At 47.7% G+C, this 21,041-nt stretch overlaps 1 protein-coding gene across 2 annotated transcripts in view; it reads right to left on the reverse strand.

Moving 5' to 3' along the window:
* Positions 1–1,820: 1,820 nt before the first annotated feature.
* The window catches only part of PXN (paxillin), a 34,549-nt gene continuing 15,328 nt past the window's right edge, over positions 1,821–21,041 (reverse strand). Inside the window, exons 2-15 of one of the 2 annotated variants that reach the window (XM_039332496.1) lie at positions 20,696–20,922; positions 17,600–17,697; positions 16,114–16,253; positions 15,631–15,832; positions 14,903–15,038; positions 12,711–13,646; positions 11,139–11,408; positions 9,361–9,738; positions 8,766–8,825; positions 7,818–7,988; positions 7,195–7,368; positions 6,463–6,544; positions 5,576–5,724; positions 1,821–4,815 (exon numbers count right to left, since the gene is read on the reverse strand). In XM_039332496.1, the coding sequence (XP_039188430.1) occupies positions 4,549–4,815; positions 5,576–5,724; positions 6,463–6,544; positions 7,195–7,368; positions 7,818–7,988; positions 8,766–8,825; positions 9,361–9,738; positions 11,139–11,408; positions 12,711–13,646; positions 14,903–15,038; positions 15,631–15,832; positions 16,114–16,253; positions 17,600–17,697; positions 20,696–20,922 (3,290 nt within the window). In that variant the 3' untranslated portion in view covers positions 1,821–4,548. The remainder of the gene's footprint in view (positions 4,816–5,575; positions 5,725–6,462; positions 6,545–7,194; positions 7,369–7,817; positions 7,989–8,765; positions 8,826–9,360; positions 9,739–11,138; positions 11,409–12,710; positions 13,647–14,902; positions 15,039–15,630; positions 15,833–16,113; positions 16,254–17,599; positions 17,698–20,695; positions 20,923–21,041) is intronic. The other variant, XM_039332497.1, reaches the window with a different exon arrangement.

Here is a 21,041-nt window from a genome sequence, read left to right on the forward strand (position 1 = left end):
ATATTGGAAGAAGGAATCTTTGCCTACATTGCAGGAATGGTTTCTTAAAGTAGCTTATCTGGCGGAAATGGCAAAGATTTCGGCTTTCTTAAAGCAACAAACGCAAGAGAAGTTTCTTGCTGTTTGGGATAAATGGATAAAATTTATACAATTTAGATTGGGTATACAAAAATATTATATAGTTTTTTCATAAGTTTTATTTTCATATATATTATAGATAATCTTTTTATATATATAAATATAAAGTTCTTAATTTAATTTTTATTTTTACTTCTTAAGCCTATATTCTGCTCTGGGAAGCTCAGGGGGGGGGAAGGGAGGGGGGGGTTTTTTGGGAGGGGTGGGGGGTTTTTTTTTTATATATATGTATTGTTTAGTTTTATTTTTTTGTATATGTTGTCTCTTGTTTTGTATTCTTTTTTCTTTTTTGTAAAATTTATAAAACTTTTAATAAAATAAAAAAAAAAAACTCCTTTCAGCCAGCGGTTTATTTGTCAATTCCTTCTAGCATTCTACTAATCCCTAAAATCAGGGGTAGGCAGCCTAGGCTCTTTTATGGTTCGTGGACTTCAACTCCCAGAATTCCTGAGCCAGCATGGGGGAAACTTTGGCCTCTTCATGACTTCTGGACTTCAACTCCCAGAATTCCTGAGCCAGTATGGGGGAAACTTTGGCCTCTTCATGACTTCTGGACTTCCAACTCCCAGAATTCTGAGCTAGCCATGCTGAGGGGAAAGGGAGTTTCCAAGCTGAGCCATGCTGGCTCAGGAATTCTGGGAGTTGAAGTCCACGAGTCATAAAAGAGGCAAGGTTGCCTACCCCTGCCCTAGATCATATGAAGTACCGCTTTATACTGGAGTGGTAACACCATACTTGGGAAACTGCATCCAGTTTTGCCCACTAAACTATGAAAAAAAGAGGTTGAAACTCTAGAAAAAGTGCAGAGAACAGCAATAAAAATGATTAGGGGACTGGAGGGTAAAACATAGGAAGAATCGTTGCAGGAACTGGGTTTGTCTAGTGCAGGGGTAGGCAACCTTGGCTCTTTTATGACTCGTGGACTTCAACTCCCAGAATTCCTGAGCCAGCCATGCTGAGGGGAAAGGGAGAGGTTTCCAAGCTGAGCCAGGCTGGCTCAGGAATTCTGGGAGTTGAAGTCCACAAGTCATAAAAGAGCCAACGTTGCCTACCCCTGGTCTAATGACTTGTCGAACAATGAGAAGGTCTAGGGCTGACACGATACCAGTCTTTCAATATTGGAGGGGCTGTCAGAGAGATGATCAAGCTATTCTCCAAAGCGTAACACAAGAAGTAACGTGTTACCCCTTTAACGGAAGGGCATTCAAGAGAGAGGGAACCTAGAAGTTAAGGACCAAAGGTGTTTTTTCAGGAGGCAACTGGACTTTCTTGTTTTTCTTTAAAGACGTTTCGCTTCTCATCCAAGAAGCTTCTTCAGCTCGGGCTGGATGGTGGAGAATGGAAAAAGCACCTTTGGGACAACCGTGACCTGGATGACTGAGAATCTCCACAGACATCTGGAAGTAAGGAAAAATTTCCTGGCAGTGAAAACAATTAATCAGTAGAACGGCTTTCCTTCTCTCCCTCACTGGAAATTTTCAAGGAGAGACTGGATAGCCACTTGTCTGAAATGGTATAGGGTCTCCTACTAGAGCAGAGGGTTGGACTAGAGGACCTCCAAGGTCCCTTCCCGTCCTGTTATTCTGGTCAAAGACAAGGGAATCCTGGTTGAAGGGGCTGCTCAAAGGGGAAGGGATTATTTTCCAGATTGGGCTGACTTGTGATCACAAATGACACCCGAGTCCATCTCCAAATCTTTATTAGCATCATCACAGGGACTTTTAAGAAGGGGGACAACACATTGCAAAAGGAATACAGAAAATGGAGAGGGGGGAGGGGGGAAGAGAGAGAAATATAATTCCACAGGAAAACCTCCCCTTCGCCTCCTGAGCAGAACAGCTGAAGTTTTCATCAAGACCCACTTCATTTTAAGGCACTTAAAGAGTAATGGTTAAAAAAAAAAAATAGAGCGTGAAGCACAGGATTTATTTTAAAACAAATTGCCTATAATGCCAAAAGCTACAGTAGCAGAGGACAGTCCACCCCCCCACAAAAGATGGGGATTTTTAAAAAAAGCACAGAAAATGAGAGAAAAAGGCACATTTTTGTCTTAACGCAGACAGCCAATCAAATCATTCAATGGGCCTTCTCATGTTGAAAGCAAGATCAAACCGCCGGGATTTTGAAAGAGCTTCTTTCCAAGTTCAGGCTTTGAGAAAAATAAAGTCAAAGGAGTCCCTGCGGATTTTACTTTGCTAGTTGTTGCCGACTCTAAGGGGCGCTGCTCATCTCCGTTTCAAGGCCGCGGAGCCCAGCGCTGTCCAAAGACATCCCCCCCCCCCGGTCATTTGGTCAGCGTGATGTCACGGAGCCTGGTTACCCTTCACACTGAAGTGGTATCTAGTTATCTACTCACACTTGCTTGCTTTCGAACTGCTAGGTGGGCAGGAGCTGAGCTGAGTGAGGACGGGAGCTCACCCAGTCTCATGATACTGGGTCTCAAACCTGGGCTGCCAGCTTTTCAGCTGAAAAACCCAGCATCTTAACCATGGAATACCGCACTGCTTCTCAGGCTTTGAAAAATCTCTCCCTTCAAAAAAATGCTCGGAGAGTCCAGGCAAAAATGCATTGGGCAGGACATGTCTTCAAAGAGCAACCGATTTCCAAAAAAGGTTGGAGAGGACATCTCCAGTTTGATCCCAGAAGGAGACCCCAAGCAGTCCAGGTTTTTGCTTCTCCCGCCATCAGCCTGGGACCCCAAGCCAGTGGGCAAAAGAAAGGGGGAAAAAATCTAGCCACCAAAGGGTAAAATTTATGTGGCAAGCCACACCCCAAGAGCAACATGTGAAACAGGCACATAGTTTATCATGTGTGCTTTTGAAGTTAACTTAAGGCTCTTTGAAAAATCCAGGAGAAAGCAGACAGATTTGTCTTTCTCTCATCTTTGTACAAGTTTTCCTTTTACAAAATCCGTTCCAGTTGAATCCTGATCCTTACAAAACTACTTAATAAGCAAAAATAGAGGGGGGGGGGAGGAAAATATACATACACTCCTAACAGATTCCACTCCTCCAGTTTAAAAAAGGATTTATATATATATATATATATTTATATATAATTAATAGTTGGTTTTAAGAAAGCATCAAGGCTCATAAAGACAGGAACCAACACAGCTTAGGGTCCTGCCCAGAAAAAAAATCAGATACTTAAGAAGCATCTGTCGAAAAATGTTCATAAAACTAAAATTTCCATATATGAGATTTAAAAGCTTTTTTTTTTTTGTTATGCATTCAAGACCCAGTGTAAAAAAACCCGCAACATTCCTCACCCAAACACACAGCATTCAGCTTAATAGCAAAAAGACTGTTTCTCACAATCAAAACACTTGGGAAGGAGAAAAGGGCCAAAGGGTTTATAAAAATTGCTAAGTCGATAGAAAAAGTTATTATTGCTCAGAAGGTCATCTCTGAGGAGAATCTTACGCACAGGCACAAGAGATGGTTCTGGAGAAGAATCAAGAGGCCAAAAAAAAAAAAAAAAAAGTCAAAATTTGTGGTTTTACACTTCCACCACCACAAAATCTAGTAGACCTCACCTTACAATCAGAACAAAGACCAGGAGACTGTAAAAATCTCGTACAATCAGTTGTCCTCCAAACACCACACTCAGAGGTTTCATCCACTCTATTGGGGGGGGTCTCCAAACTTGGCAACTTTAGGATCTGTGGACTTCAACTCCCAGAATTCCCCATGGATGGATGGAGAATGGTGTCGTCCAGAAAGCTTAAGGTTGCCGAGTTGGAGGTTCCAGCTTTCTGCCTTCTTTTCCCCCATTGCAAAATCCGCCCTGCTTGTCTCCTAGTCCCTGTCCACCAAACCGGCCCCAATGTCCTTCATGGCTCTCAGATGTCATGAAGACCCTCTTCCTCCTCAAATATCTCTTCGGACGTGACCTCTTCCAAACCGTGGCACCTTAGCATCCAAACGGCTCCAAACCAGAGCTCCCAAAATCCCTCAGCAAAGCTGGCTCAGAATTCTGGGTGGTGTGATTCCCCTGTTCTTCAACGGAGGATAGGTTGGAGAAGACCCAACCTCCCTACTCCTTTAGGCAGGGGTCTTCAAACTTGGCCCTTTTATGACTTGTGGACTTCAATTCCCAGAATTCCTCAGCCAGCATGGCTCAGCGTAGAAACCTCTCCCTTTCCCCTCAGCACGCTGGCTGAGGAATTTTGGGAGTTGAAGTCCACAAGTCATAAAAGGGCCACGTTTGAAGACCCCTGCCCTTAGGCCTCTTGCTCTGGATCTTCCCCCCTTCCCAGAGCAGCTGTGAGCATCTCATTTGCATCCACACACACGAATCGTCTTCCTCCTCATCTCCTACATCAACCCGCTCGAGTTGCTGAACGTGGGACGATACGCAACAAGGCAAGGGGTTTCCTGGCAGGAGATACCACAAAGGACGGGCCGAGCCTTAGGAGAAGAGTTTCAGGAAGCAGTTCTGACAGTAAGGCTTGTCGTTCTGCTCTTTGAAGGTTCCCTTGTTGAGTTGCTTGAGGCAGAAGGCACACACGAAGTGTTCCGGGTGAAATTTCTTGGCCATCGCGGTGATGCAGCGGCCTGTGATGGGCTTTTGGCATCCGGAGCAGAGCGAGCCCCGGCGTTCGTGGTAATGCACTTCGCAGTAGGGTTGACCGTCATGTTCGAAGAAGCTGCCGTTGATGAACGGGGTAAAGCATTCCTGCCAGGCAAGGAAAACAATCAGTCCTCGGCTTACAAGCACAGTTGCCGCCCTGAGCGAAGTGGAGCTGCCTTGAGTAGTATATAAAACACATAGAGGGAGATCTTGACTTACAGCTGCAACTGAGCTCAACGTTTGCATTGATAAGCGACACATTTGTTAATAGCAATAGCACTTCAGCTTATATACCGCTTCACAGTGCTTTACAGCCCTATCTAAGCGGTTTATAGAGTCAGCCTCTTGCCCCCTACAATCCGGGTCCTCATTTTACCGACCTCGGAAGAATGGAAAGCTGAGTCAACCTTGAGCCAGTCAGGATCGAACTGCTCGTGGTGGGCAGAGGTAGCCTGCAATACTGCATTCTACTACTGCACCACCACAGCCCTTCCTTCCTTCCTTCCTTCCTTCCTTCCTTCCTTCCTTCCTTCCTTCCTTCCTTCCTTCCTTCCTCCCTCCTTCCCTCCCTCCCTCCCATCCATCATCTTTCTTCCTTCCCTCCCTCCCTCCCATTCATCCTATTTTCTCCTTCCCTTCCTTCCTTCCTTCCTTCCTTCCTTCCTTCCTTCCTTCCTTCCTTCCTTCCTTCCCTCCCTCCCTCCCTCCCTCCCATTCATCCTATTTTCTCCTTTCCTTCCTTCCTTCCTTCCTTCCTTCCTTCCTTCCTTCCTTCCTTCCTTCCTTCCTTCCTTCCTAGAAACCGTTTCCTTAAAAAATGTTGGAAATGTTACGAGGGAAAGAAAGGAATGGCGGGGTGTCCTACCCGGCAAACGAAACACTCGGGATGCCACAGGGTGTTCAAGGCCGAGATATAGTTTTCCAGGATGGCCCGGGCACATCCGCCACATTTGGGAGCGAACATGTCGAAGTAATCTTTGCGGCAATAGGCTTTGCCGTCCTTCTCATGGAAGCCTAGAAGCCACACAGGACAGAAACCTGGTTAATCCGTCAGAAGGGCAAAATAATCTATGGTGTATACACAGTTTAATATAATAACATCAGAGCCGCCATCAAGACGTAAACGACGCCTCAGTGAAAGAGCTGCCAACACGCGAACAGTAAACAGCCCGACCAATATAAACTGAGAGGTAATACAAGTAGAAATCTAAATATTTATAATAATATAATATATACCTATAATATATAAATTTATATAAAATATAATATATAAATAGCCCAATATAAACTGAGAGCAAACATCTTTCCTTTCTAGCACTGATGATGTTACCTAGCTGGGTAATGAAACATCTGCAAGAAAACAACCAAACTCAGAGAACACGATGAACCCACAATCATCATCCTCCTCCTCCTCCCCTTCTCCACAAACCGCCCTCCCTTCTAGCACTGATGATGTTACCTAGTTGGGTCATGAAATGTCTTCAAGAAAACCACCAAGCTCAGAGAGCACCAAGGACCCCGTCTTCGTCCTCCTCCTCCTTCCCACAAACCCCCCTCCCTTCTAGCACTAATGATGTTACCTAGCTGGGTAATGAAACATCTGCAAGCAAACAACCCATCTCAGAGAACCCCATGGACCCACAATCCTCCTCCTCCTTTTCTTCCCTTCAATCCTTGAGGGAAAGTCACACATTTGGGCCATCGGCTACATGCAGACACATGTCAGATCATCCCCAGGAGAGCCCTACCTACCTTCAGGGCCAAAGAACGCCCCACACTGTGCGCAGAAGAAGTGTTCTGGGTGCCATGTTCTGTCCAAGGCCGTCACCACTTTCTGAGAAGAAGGAGAAACCACAAACCATGAAGCAGCCCATCGTTCCCCATCCAACCCGGTCAATATTCAGAGAGGGTGGAATTCCACGGGTATAATTCACTAGTCCAGCCTGATGAACAGTGAGGGGAATTACAAGTCGTCCTTGATTTAGGACCACACAATTGAACCCACCATTTTCTGAGCATAAAGCGAGGCAGATGTGAGGTGAATTTTTTGTCCCATTTTATGACCATTCTTGCCACGGTTGTTAAGTGAATCGCTGCCATTGTTTTAAGTTAGTAAGATGCTTGTTAAGTTAATTTGGCTTCCCTGTTCGACTTGGCTTGTCAGAAGGTGGCAAAAGGGGATCACTTGAACCCAGGCCACGACAGCCGTCGTAAATACGAGTCAATTGCCCAGTATCTGAATTTTGATCCCCTGACCGCGGGGATGCTGCAACGGCCGTAAGTGTGAAAAACGGCCATTAGCCACATTTTTCATGGCCGTAGGAACTGCCAATGGTCCGTAAACGAATTGTTGTGACTAACTGGACATCACCCAGCCTGGTCCATGTTGAGGGATGATGGGAAATTAGGATCTCTGGAGGGGACAGATTAGGAAAAGAACTGAGTTAATAGAAAAGGAAGATTATAAAAAGATTAGGGACTTACATCCAGGATGGGGCCGTTGCAGTAATAACAGCGAGGTGAAAAGAGGTTGTGGTAATCCCTCTCGCAGTAAGGCTGGCTGTCACGCTCAAAGAAATTCCGGGAGCCAATTTCCTCCTGGCAATGGGTGCAAACAAAGTGCTCGGGGTGCCAGGTCTTCCCCATGGCTGTGACAACCTAGGGTGGGAGAAGACAAAGAAGAGTCACCCAGACAGCTTTCAGGCCTACGGTGGAACTAGAATTCATCATCCCCTGGCAATTGGCCCAGAGTCACCCAGCTGGCTTTCATGTCTAACTAGAACTCTCCATCACTTGGTGATTGGCCCATAGTCACCCAGCTGGTTTTCAGGTCTAAGCTGGAACTAGAACTCTCCATCCCCTGGTGATTGGCCCATAGTCACCCAGCTGGCTTTCATGCCCTAAAGCAGGACTACGATTCACAATCTCCTGGTGAGCGATCCAAAGTCATCCAGCTAGCTTTCCTGGCTAAAGTGGAACTAAAACTCACCGTATCCTGGCGATGGGCCCATAGTCACCCATGCCTAAGGCAGGACTAGAACTCACCGACGTCTGGATTCTAGTCCTTCACCACAAGCCCAAATGACAGAGCTGAGACTGAGACTCACCTGCCCAGCAATGGGCTTCTTACAGGCTCCGCACACACCTTTGGCAACTGTTGCCACCCCAAGTTTGTGCAGGTCAGACTGGAGGCTTCCAAGCATGCTGTCCAACTGGCTGCCAGGCTTGGGAGGGGTAGTTGATGGGTAGCTGCCAGCTCCTTTCCCCTGGGACATAAACTAAAAAAAGAGAGCCAAGCAGAGAACGGTGAGATACAAAACACAGCGGTGTCCTTCTAACCGTTGGAACGTCAACAGGCCCTTTTGAATTTCCACACGGGGATTTCTTGGTGCAACTGCAGAAGCTCGTAAAGGATCGCACTTGAGGATAGACAGAAGGGGGGGGTTGTCAAAACCTGTGTCACCATGGTCTCCCTAAGGACCCACACATTTTGCAAGCACAGAGACATTCAGAGCCACTTCCGCACCGCAGCGGTTCCACTCATCCACTCCCCAAAACGCAACACAGCAATTCTGAACGAGGCTGAGACTAGAGAAAAGAACCCTTTTAAACTTTACTGTAAAAAATTTGATTTTTGTAATAAGAGTTGGAATACAGGTAGCCCATTCTAACCCCTGTGCCGTCACGGCTCCTAGTAACTTTCATAGGCTGAGAGTAACTTTTATAGCAATTTATAATTCACTTCTCACAGGGGAGTAGCAACTTTACAGGCTCAGTTGCTGAATGTCTATGGCCTTCTCTTTCTCCAGCCCCAAATCTCTCCACCTCCTCGAGAGGGCCATGCCAACAGACCTGCAAAATTCATGCCAGATTTTTAAAAAGCGGACCACCATTTCTTTTAAGCTTGCAACAAAGCAGACCGGCGAGCCTTAGGAAAACCCAGCAAACTCCGTTTCTACCAGCCACTTGCAAACTCCATGCAGGGTCCACATTTTTGTCAAAGAACTATTTTTCCACTCAACATGCTGACACAGGAATGAAAGCAAAAGTCCTGCCTTCTCAGGAGTAGGTGGGCGAGTAGCAAGGACGGGATCCAAAGGTGAAATAGGAAGGACCTGAAAAGTAGAATTTCAAGAATGAGCTGGGCAGGCTGTAACCGTTTAAAAAGGCTGACGGGACTGTGGAGTTTTAAGAAACTTCTGGATTCCCTGTCTAATTTAAAGATGTATTTTCTCAGTTGTTGACGGAGATGGGCAGCTATTGTGACTGACTGACAGACATGAATGAATGAATGAATGAATGAATGATACTCTCTATATTATGCAACATTTTCATTAGTTCTTGGGCCAACTATTCTGCTCAGGTTACAGGATTCTAGGCTGTGCCCCACCTAACGCATGGAACCTATTTTCTCCTCCTGGAGCTTCAGATTTCAGCCCACAGCCTCCCTCAACAAGACACACTCTGGATGTATCCATTCCAGTTCCTAGCGTTCCTTAGCGCATGATGCCATTGTAGAGGCTTCTGGGAGCTGAAGCCCATACATCTGAAGGACACCAGGTCAGGGAATCCTGGGATTTACCCAGACTTAGTTACGATCGACGAAAACTTTACTTTCATGAAAGTAAAGACATCAAAGACAGATCATGCCTGCTGCGGTGGGGAGAAGGAAGCCTCCTCTGTTTGACAGCTAACCGACACCAAGGTTTTGGAGGAAGGGGCCTCTCCGCTGGGCTGGGCGGGAATCGGTGTCTGCTCGAGGGAAACTTCTTCCAACAGCATTTCCCACGGGACGGGAGGCGGAATCGGGTGGGCGGATGGCACAAAGCGCAGCTGAGGGATATGTGGCGATGCGGGCAAGGCCAGGGGAGGTGGTGGTGGAGGAGGAGGAGCAGATGAGAGAGAAGAGCCCAGAGTGGCTTTGACAGGAGCGGCCTGGGAGACATCTTTTGGAAGCTGCGGTGGAGGAGAAGGTGGGACAGAGACGGTTCTTCTCAGAGGAAGGGGTGACATAGCAGGAATGATCACCTGAGGAAAAAAAGCAGGAAGAAACATGAACAGTTCAAAGACAGAAAGACTTGGAGGCACCAGAAGAAGATCATGGAGGTCAACCTTCTCCAACCCGGGCACTTCTCAAAGGGTGGAGGTCAACTCCAGAAGTCTCACCAATGGACATGCAGGCTGGGGGAGTCTGAGAGTTGAGATCTACCCTTTTTGGAAAGCGAAGGGTTGGAGAAACGTAACCGTATCCCTACCTCACCTTCCTGAAGAACACAAAGCTTCCATCGGAACACAACAATAGCAAAAAGAGAATAACAACAAGAGGCACTTCCAAGTAGAAGCAGAAAGCCTGCATCTTTGTAGGCTTTCATCTGTTGAGTTCCTTCTGCCCCCAACTGGATGGAAGGGGCTTCAAAAGCCATCTAAGGATGCTAAGCATTCCATCTGTGAAAACGGGGATCCAAGGTCTTGTTTGGGAAAATCCAGGAGGCCTCCCTCTACAACTTCCAATTTCTAAGGAACTGGCCCATGACTGGCCCATTGGGAACCCCAAACCAATCAGAGATGAAAACAGTGCAGAGGAGTATGGATTTTGAGCCAACTAACTAGGCCACAGTGTAGTGAACTTCAACTGATGGGAATTAGCGGTTCGAGAGCAGAATGAATGTTCCCCGTCTCTCTTACTTCCCAGTAATCAACCAGGAAAACAAGCTTATCTTGAATCTGCTTTTCTGGGCTCCAGCAGGATATTAAGGCCCATAAAAAAAATAATAACAAGAGTTGGAAGGGACCTTGGAAGTCTTCCAGTCCGACCCCCTCTCAAGCAGGAAATCCTAAACCATTTCAGACCAATCTCTTCTTTAAAAACCTCCAGTAATGGAGCACCCACAACTTCTGGAGGCAAGCCGTTCCACCGGTTAATTGTTCTGTCAGGAAATTCCTCCTTAGTTCTAGGTTGGTTCTCTCCTTGCTTCCATCCGTTGCTTCTTGTCCTGCCTTCTGGTGCTTTGAAGAATAACTATATATTCTCCAAATAAACTTCGGAGAATAGGCCCACAATTTATAAGGGAGGGATGCCTTTTTCTGACCTGCAATCAAGGAAGCATCTGCTTTTCTCTCAATTCAGAAGCTGCCTCACAACGTTCCTTTGCTCTATCTTGACCCTCAAGGGAAGGACCTCTGCTCTCTGCCCATTCCTAATGTTCAAATCGGCCGGCAAGACTCTTAATAGGCAAAACACGAAGGTGAAGCTTAAGAAATGATCTTGGTTTCATCTGCTGTAGGCCTAATCAGGAAGAGAGGAGATCCATCTGCCACCAGCCATGGAAATGCTCTCTCTGGACTTATCAAGAGATACTCTGCAACCAACACTCCACACCTATTTTCCTCCTATCAACTGGAAGACTCCTTCAGAGGTCCCCGGCTACCTTTTCAATTTGTTGACTACCATCCTTCTCCTTCTTTTGAGGCCTGGAGGTGATGACGACCCCCTCGGTCAACCAGTCGTCGGGCCTTCGTTGCCAATCTTCCTCTTCGACTTTGCTGATGCCCAACCTGTCCTGAAGTTCCTCGATCAGGCGGTCTTGGGAGACGCTTTTGTGGAAAATGACCGGGCCCAGCTTGCGTCTCGGCGAGAGATCGCGGCACATGGGGTGCACGTTGGAGATCTCTCTGGTTTTCCTGATCACCGATTGGATCTTAAGGGGAGGAAAACGTTCGGGTTGAGCGAGCTTCCCCTTGAACTGGACGGCACAGGATGCAAGGCCTTCACGTTCGCCAGGGTTAGTGGTCACAAGCCGGGAAAGCAGGAATGACCTCCTTCCTCAACGGGAGGACAGTCTTTTTGGCACGGCCATCAGCAGCCAATCCATCGTTAGGAAAGCTCTCCAACTGCAACCACCTCATCCAAACGTGAAGGTGAGGGGTCCTGGGTACCCTCTGAGCTTGTCTTCTTGCAGACATTTCATTACCCAAGTAGGTAGCAACATCAGTGCTAGTAAGGAGTGGGGTTTGCTCTCCATTTATATTCTGGTGGCTTGCCTGTCAGTGTTCTTAGAGATTCTTTGGCTGTGGTGAAGACCACTGCCACCAACACTGACGTGAAGCCACTAGAATGTAAACTGAGAATAAACATCACTTCTCACTAGCATCGATGGTATTACCTAGTTGGACAATGAAATGTCTGCAAGAAAACAAGCAAGTTCAGAGAGCAGCCAGGACCCCACAATCCTCCTCCTTTCTGCAAATCCCATCCCCTTCTAGCACTGACAATGTTACCTAGCTGGATAATGAAATGTCTGCAAGAAAACAAGCAAGCTCAGAGAGCACCAGGGATCTCTCATGTCAACCCTGAGCTACAAATATTCTCCTTTATTAAACGTGAAAATTCAGCTCCTTTGGCCAAGTGGAGCAGCCGAGACTTGGTGAGGGGTTTAGAATGACTCCTAAAACCACCAAAATCAATTGAGAAGTTGGACACTCCTCGTTTACAGCCCTAGGCCTAAGGCACAGACATTTCCCGTGGTTTGATCTTAGGCAGGCGACGTCTTTCTGCCACAATCCACAACTGCGTTTCTCAACCTACGCAACTTTTAAGACGCATGGGTGGAGAATTGAAGCCTTTGAAGTCCCTATCTCTTAAAAGGGGTTGAGAAATCCTGGTGTACAGAAGGTGATTCCTATCTGGAGGTGAGCCCTATCCTTATCATCTAAGGCGGCTCCATTTCTCTCCAACAAGAGCATCCCAAGGGAGCATTATCTCTTTCTCTGCTCAGCAGAGAGCCCAGCGAAAACCCAAAACATTTTAAGAGCAACCCCAAACACTGTCCTACACCACAGGCTGGTTGTATCTATCTAGGAGAAGCATGCAGACTTCCTAAATCCAGGGGCAAACTCCAAAGCACGTTTCATGCGCAGCCCAATGAGCAGCAGCATGGAGACATTCCATCCATCGGGAGACACCAGTTCACTCATCCCTCCCCATTCATTCTTAGGCCTGCCTGGCTCGAAGTGGATATCCTCTCCTCCACAGGGACCGCAGGACCAGCGATACGGTCCAGTTCCTCTTCCCAGACATGTCCTGCAGCCTTTGGAGTAGCCGCGACCCCATTCGGAAGGCTGTTCTTTCTGGATCCCCTCTCGGCAACATTAGGACAGCTGTTTGCCCTCACTGGATCTTGAATTTCGGCCCTCTGGTTTGAGGCCTGCTGCAGCGCAGCCCAGCCTGGCTGACTTTTGGTGCCTGGGAAACTCTCCCATCTTTCTACGTTAAAAAGGTCGGGTGGCCCAACCTGGTCCTTCTTGACAGACGTTCTTGGGGCCAACAGTGATGTTTCTGAATGACTTTGCCTGGTGTAACCAATTGTCCTCATTCCATTCTCCTTGAGGAAAGGAGCTTTGCGGTAGAAGGGAACCCTCTCTTCCTGTTCTTGGGCGGCTGACATCTTCAAAAGCCTGCTCGAAACCGAAGGAATGTCATCCTTGACTTCACGGTTGAGGTTCTCCTTCCAAAGTCCTTCTGGTTTCCTGGGTTTTTGACTCAGAGTTCCTGCGCCATCCGCAAAAATAAATAATGACTCAGGCTCCGAAGAAGAGACGCGGGTCTTCTCAAGGCTGGTTTTGCTGGGCCCATCTGAACTTGGGAGAGGGGCAGACGCTTTACCAAGGGGGGGTTTCGTCCAAGCTCTGGCAGGGTGACGATGCAATGTGGTGGAAGAAGGTTCTGGAATCGCGGCCACCGCTACACCGCTGCTTTTCTCATCAATGTGAAGGACCTTCAACTCAAGAGGGACCTCAGAGTCCAGGTCACACCCATCATGTTTGGCCCTGTGTGGTTTTGAGGCCAGCGGAGGGACCGTGTGGGATGGAGCTGGGCCAGGTGGTCCAGAAGAGTGCTGCAAGGAAGGCGCAGAGACTAGAGATATGGTGGAACTGGTCTGAAAGAGAAAGGAAGATGGGAAGAAGGAAGGGGGAGAGAGAGAGAGAGAGAGAGAGAGAGAGGAAGACGGGAGAAAAGATGGAAACAGGATTGAAGGAAGAAGGAAAAAAAGCAGAAAGCGACAGAAAAATAAAGAGGGGCCCACATTAAACCCACTCGAGTTAATTAAAGGCAAAGGAGACCCAGGGAAAAAGGATATTAAAAAAAAAAAATCTAATAATCCCTGGTAGCAGCCTAATCACAAAACAGGTTGTCTTCTCCTTCTTATGGACTAAAGATCACAGGTCTCCAAAACTGGCATTGAGGACTTGTGGACCAACTTCCAGAATCCCTCAGCTTGGCTGGGGAATTCTGGGAGTTGAAGTCCACAAGTCTTAAAGTTGCCAAAATCTGGAGATCCCTGGATCAGATTATGCCAAAATAGACCTCTAACGAAGGGGTCCCCGACCCCCGGTCCATGGACCAGTACCGGGCCACGGCATGCCAGCAACTGGTCTGCACAAACAAGTAAAGCCCCGTCCGCAGGATGCAGGCAGCACACACAACCACACACCCTCCAGTCCACAGAAAAACCTCTCTCCATGGAAGTGGTCCCTGGTGCCCAAAATGTTGGGGACCTCTGCTTTAACTTGCAAGGCATGAGCTTCTTCCAAAGAAGAAGAGTTGCAAATGCAGAGTGTAAGTTCACATAGAACTTGGCTCAATTCAGCAGCCAAAGATGGTGCTCCCTACTGGTATTGATGATGTTACCTAGTTGGGTCATGAAATGTCCGCAAGAAAACAGCCACGTTCAGAGAGTACCAACGATTCCTCAGTCCTCCTTCTTCTTCTCCTCCTCCTCCTCTTCCTCCTCCTCCACCACCACCAGCAGCAGCACCACCCCACAAACCCCACTCCCTTCTAGCACTGATGATGTTACCCAGTTGGGTAATGAAACATCTGCAAGAAAACCACCAAGCTCAGAGAGCACCAAGGACCCCACAGTCGTCGTCGTCCTCCTCCTCCTCCTCCTCCTCCTCCTCCTCCTCCTTCCCACAAACCCCACTCCCTTCTAGCACTGATGATGTCACCTAGTTGGGCAATGAAACATCTGCAAGAAAACCAGCCAAACTCCGAGAGTACCAGGGGCCCCACATAACCCAAGACATCTCGGTTGATGCCAATTTGTGAACAAGGGGTTAAGGGTGAAGATGTGCCAAGACAATCATCCCTAAGCCAGAAAAGGAAGGGGGACAAATGATAACAAGGGGGCACCTTGAAGTCTGAAAGGGAAGCCATGAGCTCATCCAGTTCTCTGGTTGCTGAAGAGGCAGAGATGCGGGTCTGTTGCTGGCTGGAGACGAACCTCTGGGGACTGTTCATCTCTCCCTGATTCACAGTAATAGCTGGTCTAATGGAGGCAAAGAAGACAGAAGGGGTCATCTGAGACGGGCTTCCAGGAACAGGGAGAAAGACCCCTGCCCCCCATCCCAGCCCCCTGTGGCCTTAGCCTTTCCAGATCGAGCATACAGGTCCAACCCACAGCCCATAGGCAGCTAGGAATACGACCCTCACAAGAAAGTAAGAAATATTAAAAATTAAAGGTAATTTATTGTTTTTGTACATTAACTATATTAACTTCATTAACTAGATTACAGGTAGTTCTCCACTTAGAACCATTCCTTCGGGAACTCTGGGAGTTGAAATCCACCCATCTTAAAGCGTGTGGCTAGGGAATTCTGGGCGTTGAAGTCCACCCATTTAAAACATCCTGGACAGGGAACTCTGGGACTTGAAGTCCACCCATCTTAAAATGTGTGGCCAGGACATTCTGGGAGCGGAAGTTCATCCATCTTAAAGCATGCTGACGGGGGAATTCTGGGGCTTGTCCACCCATCTTAGAGCTGCCAAGGTTGACTCCATGGGAGACACCATGAATTCCACTCTCTCTCCAGAAACCACCACAGCCTAGCCGGAGGGACAGCAATCCGGTGGCTACTCACACTGGGCTGGGCACGGAGCTCTCCAGTTCATCCAGAAGGCTCTCCACGCTGGGGCACACTTCTTCCACCCCGGGCCCTCCGTTCCACTTGGGCTTTTCCTTCGCCGGAGCCGTCGGCTGTGCGGTCAAAGAGGTAGTGTTCTCCAGGAGGCTGTAGTGAGAGCCGGTCCCACCAGACTGCGAGGGGCTTCCCGGGGTCTCATCTAACCAGTGAAAAAACACAGACAGGACTTGGAAGCGCGTTTCCCCATCCAAAAGGCAGCCAGGTGACTCACTTAACAACAGAAAGGTTGTAAAATGAGGCAAAACTCACTTAATTTCTCACTTCTCACATTTTGGAGTCTGTCGTGATCGTAGGTTGAGGACTATCCTGTGTGGCCATTCCAGGTTCCGGTTGTGCTGCCGCTCTCCTCCTCTCCCCTTTGCTCTCACCCCCCTTCCTCCCCAGCCCCCCATCGGTCCTAGAGCCCGGCCCCCCACATACCTGTGGGACTGCCAGGTGGGGGGTTGTGTTGGACAGCGTTCAATTCCAGGAGGAGCCGGTCCAGTTCTGACAGGTTATTGCCTAAGGAGGAGCTCATCAGGGTGGGAGACGGTTCCGCAGACTTCTGTTTATTGGGGAAACTGGAATTTGGGGATAAACACAGGGTCAGTTTGAAGGGACTCCTAAGCAGCAGTGCTCTGATCAAACAGGTTCCCTTCCTTCCTTCCTTCCTTCCTTCCTTCCTTCCTTCCTTCCTTCCTTCCTTCCTTCCTTCCTTCCTTCCCTCCTTCCACCCTTCCTGTCTTATTCCTTTTCCCTCCCTCCTTTCCTTCCTCTTTCCTTCGTTCCTCCTTCCCTTCTTCCCCCTTCCTCTTACTCCTTTTCCCTCTCTCCTTTCCTTCCTCTTTCTTTTCCTTCCTCCTTCCTCCCTCCCTCCACCCTTCCTGTGTTTTACTCCTTTTCCCTCTCTCTCGTTTTCCTTCCTTCCTTCTTCCCTCCTTCCACCCTTCCACTCTTCCTATTCTTCCTTTTCCCTCCCTCCTTTCCTTCCTGTCTCTTTGTTTTCCTTCCTTCCTCCTTCCCTCCCTCCCTTCCTGTCTTGCTCTCTTTGCCTCCCCTCCCTCTCCCTTTCTCTCTCCCTTTATTTTCCATCCCTCCCTATTTCTCCCTTCCCTTCCTTCCTTCTTCCCGTCCCTTCCCTTTCTTTATTTTTACATGTTTGTTTTTCACATAGGAACCACAAGAGCGATGCACGTGGGAAAAGTTGGCAAAGGCACAGCGGTAATAGAAGAAGCTGCCTTATGCTGGCTTGGCTGCATGTTGCAATAAGCTGTGGTTTGTTTACCCAGGACACTTGGCTGGATGCCTAGAACATGCTAACGCCAATCTAAACAATTGGTGTGAGTTACAATCACCGCCCCCGAATCAACCTCTCCTCTTCAGTATGACCACAGGGGCATTTCCCAGCCCCATCCGACACCCGGGGGCTGAACTAGCTAGATGATACAAGGAACAATGGATGGGAAGTGATCCAGGAGAGATTCAGCCTAGAAAGGAGGAGAAACTTCCTGACAGTGAGGATAATTAACCAGTGGAACGGCCTGCCTCCAGACGTTGTGGGTGCTTAATCACTGAAGGTTTTTAAGAAGAGACTGGGAGGCCATTTGTCCAGAAACAGTCTAGGGCAGTAGTTCTCAACCTTTCTAATGCCGCGACCCCATAATACAGTCCCCCATGTTGTGGTGACCCCCAACTACTTATACATCACCGGGTGCCAGGGGCGTGGCCAAAGAAAAGGGGGAAAAATGGCAGACAGCCTTGTTTGGCGACCCCCGTGAAATGGTCGTTCGACCCCAAATGGGGTCCCGACCCACAGGTTGAGAACCACTGGTCTAGGGTCTCCTGCTTGAGCAGGCAGCTGGGCTAGATGACCCCCAAGGTCCCTTCCAACTCTGTTATTGTAATCAAGGTGGGGGAAATAGAATACCTGTAGACGTGTTCCTCGTCACTGGCCCGCGAAGGAGAGATGGCGCACTCTCTGGACACAGAGGCACTGGAACTATACACAGGAGACTGAGACGGCGGCTGCAAAAAGGAATTGGACATTTTATTGAAACACAAGTTAGGATCGCCAGCTCTGTCGATCAACATTTCTACTAGAACAGTGGTTCTCAACCTTTTTAATGCCGCGACCCCCAACTGGTGTAAGTCAAGGACTACTCAACTGGTGCAGCACCGTTTGCAGAATGGGACTTTTGGCGGGCTCAGCAGGGCAGAGGCAGCCTGGACAATTCCTATTGGCTTTTGAAAGCCAATAGAATTAGACTCTATTCAAGAGAGTCTCTTCCATTGGCTTTCAAAAGCCAATAGAATCAAAGGGAGTAGCACAGCTAAGGAAAAGGGGGGACAAAATGGCGGACTGCGTTGTTTGGCGACCCCCGTGAAATGGTCGTTCGACCCCAAATGGGGTCCCGACCCACAGGTTGAGAACCACTGTACTAGAACATCCGACTCACCCTGGTCTAGAAAAGACAGCTGTGGGAGCTACCCAGGCGGTCCTTGACCTACGTCCACAACTGAACCCCAAACTTTAAATTTAAAATTAAAAAAAAAAAAATTAAACACACACACACACACACACACAAAAGAAAAAACTTTTGAATGGCCAGCGATAAAATAGGAACAGTTCTGTGCTGGATCAGGAAATGCTCTCTGTGAAGAGAGGAGTCAGCATTTAAATCCCCACCGGATATCAGACACAATGAGCTCCTCACAGCTAACACAACACAACTCCACTCCACAAAGCTACAGCCAAAAGCAGGTTTCTTCCGATGAAGTCAAGGAAGCAGCAAATCTTTAACGCCACTTCCAGCTGCCAAGGAACCACCAAAGGGAAGACTTGGAAAACTTATTGGAAATCTCTACAGATAATTCTCAAGTCACAGCCACTTGTATAGTGACCCTTTGAAGTTAGAACGGCACTGAAAAAAGTGACTGATGTCTGGGTTTCATACTTAGGACCGTATGCAGCGTCCCCAGGGTCACGTGATCAAAATTCGGACGCTTGGCAACTGACTCGTATTGATGACGGTTGCAGTAGGGTCCCGGGGTCTCCACGTGATCCCCTTTTGCAACCTTCTGACAGGCAACGTCAACAGGGAAGCCCACTTCACTTCACAACTGTGTAGGTGAGAACTGGTGAGAAAGGTCGTAAGAGCAGAGCTCACGACAAACGTCTCGCTTAACGACAAGAGATCCGGGACTCAATCGTCGGCATAAGTGGAGGACTGCCTGTATTCTAGGTTCTAAGTCTGGCTGTGGTGAAGGAGAAGCCGAGCTGCTGAAATCAGTAATATGAGTCAGCATCATCTCTGTGAGCAATAATTAAGCTCTTTTATGCAAAACGGCCACGAAGGAGCCACTGAGTTAACAACATTAGTGCGATGATGTTGTAAGAAGAGATGCTTTTCAAGGGACTCGTGAGGAGAGTGGTTTTAGAGAGAGGGCAGGAATTAAATTAGCCTTACATTCTATTTGGAAGCGGCAAAAGGGTGTCTCTAACTTATTACTGACGGATTTGTTTTTACCTTGGCTACGGTCCTTGAGTTATGACTCTAATGGAACCAGTCCATTATGGTCTTACGTCGTGACAGTTGCAAAGCACAACTGCTGACCCGATTTTATGACCTTTTTTGCATTGGTGGTAAAGTGAACCCAGTCGTTTCCGACTCTAGGAGCCGGTATTCATCTCTGTTTCTTAACCAAGGGAGCATTGTCTGAAGACACTTCTGTGGCCACGTGGCCAGCATGACTATACACCAAGAGCCACGGAATGCTATTGCCTTCGCACCGAAGTGGTACCTAGTTATCTACCTGCATTTTCAGGCCTTCGAACTGCTCAGTGGGCAAGAGCTGGAGCAAGGAACGAGAGCTCACCCCATCGTGCGGCGCTGGGTCTCAAATCTGGACTGTCAGCTTTTTAGCTGACAAGCTCAGCATCTTTAATCCCTGAGCTACACAGTAATAATAATCAATAACGTTTATTTTGTCAGCAAAATTTAGAAGGACACAATCAAGGCGAGGCAGATAAAAACAATAATATAGCTTTAGCTTTTAGTTTTGTTTTTGATCCTACCGTCATTATTTTTATAAATAACTCAAGGTAGCGAACGTATCTAACACTCCTTCCTGCACCTATAGTAACTACTAGCTGAATAAATCACAAGGTCTAACTTTGACTCCTCTGTAACTGTGTCGGTACAGTTGTTACTCGAGCGATCAACCTAAAACATGAATAGGAACAAAATTATAAAACTAAAAACAACATATTCCCCTAAAATTGATAGCTAGGATGCCTCAAACCAAGTCGTATTTTAAAACAAAAGTAAATATGTCTTTGGCCAATGTAGCTGCTTTTCCTGTTGTACAGCTACACAACATTTAACTACTGCGCAGGTAATGAACGGTTTTAACTTCTGAAGGAGGAAATTCATGTAAAAGTGATCTGGCCTCCCCAGAAAGAAATTTATGTCGACTGAGCTATAAAATTTACAGTCATAATACGTGTGAAAAAGTTTGAACTTCTGGTCAAATGCATTTCAGACCCAGGAATTTTGCCATAGAGCTAGTCCTCAGCTTATGACCATAATTAAGCGCAACATTTCTGCTGCTAAGCAAGGAAGCTGTGAAACGAATCACGCCTTGTTTTACAACCATTCTCGCCACCGTTCAGCAAACCGCTGAATGTTGTTAAACGAATAGGGTGGCCGTTAAGCGAATCCGGTTCTTCGTAACTGACTTTTCTTATTGGAAGTCCCAGGGACTTGGCCACTGTCATAAAGATAGGCCAGTGGCCAAACCCCCAGATTTTGAACACGTGACCCTGGGCATGCTGTAACGGTTGTAAATACGAGGACCATTTTTTTTCAGAGCCGTTGTGATTTCAAACAGTCACTAAATGAATCCTTGTAAGGTGAGGTCTTCTCTGCACTTCTCTCAAAGTACAAGAGGAAGAGCGTTAAAGCTAGATGGAAGGAAGGCGATTCTCGGGGTAAGGAAAGTTAAGATTTAGTAAATAAAATACCTGCTGGTGGGGGTTTCTCGGAAGGACGGGGTGCCATTGCTCCAAAGAGATGCTCACCGTCCCGTTCAAGGCCTCGGTGGAAGGAGGAGGAGGCACCGGTGGTGGCAGAGACACTTCTTGGTAGGTGTGATTTCCAGTTGGATAAGAATACGAGGTTTCCTCCGACAGAAACACCGGCCGTTTGGAGATATGGGAGGTCGTGGATTCCAGATCCGCCAGCAAGGCATCTGCACAAAAGCCACAAGCAAAAGGAGATTGGTCGGGTTGACGTCACCAGAATTACTTCTTCGCTGGCAGAAACCTCCCCCTTAACAAAGTTTCCAGTTCAAGCATTCGCTAGGCGTGG

Source organism: Crotalus tigris, unplaced genomic scaffold, assembly GCF_016545835.1.
Source record: "Crotalus tigris isolate CLP2741 ecotype Arizona unplaced genomic scaffold, ASM1654583v1 scf7180000024461.5605484, whole genome shotgun sequence".
NCBI lineage: Eukaryota > Metazoa > Chordata > Lepidosauria > Squamata > Viperidae > Crotalus > Crotalus tigris.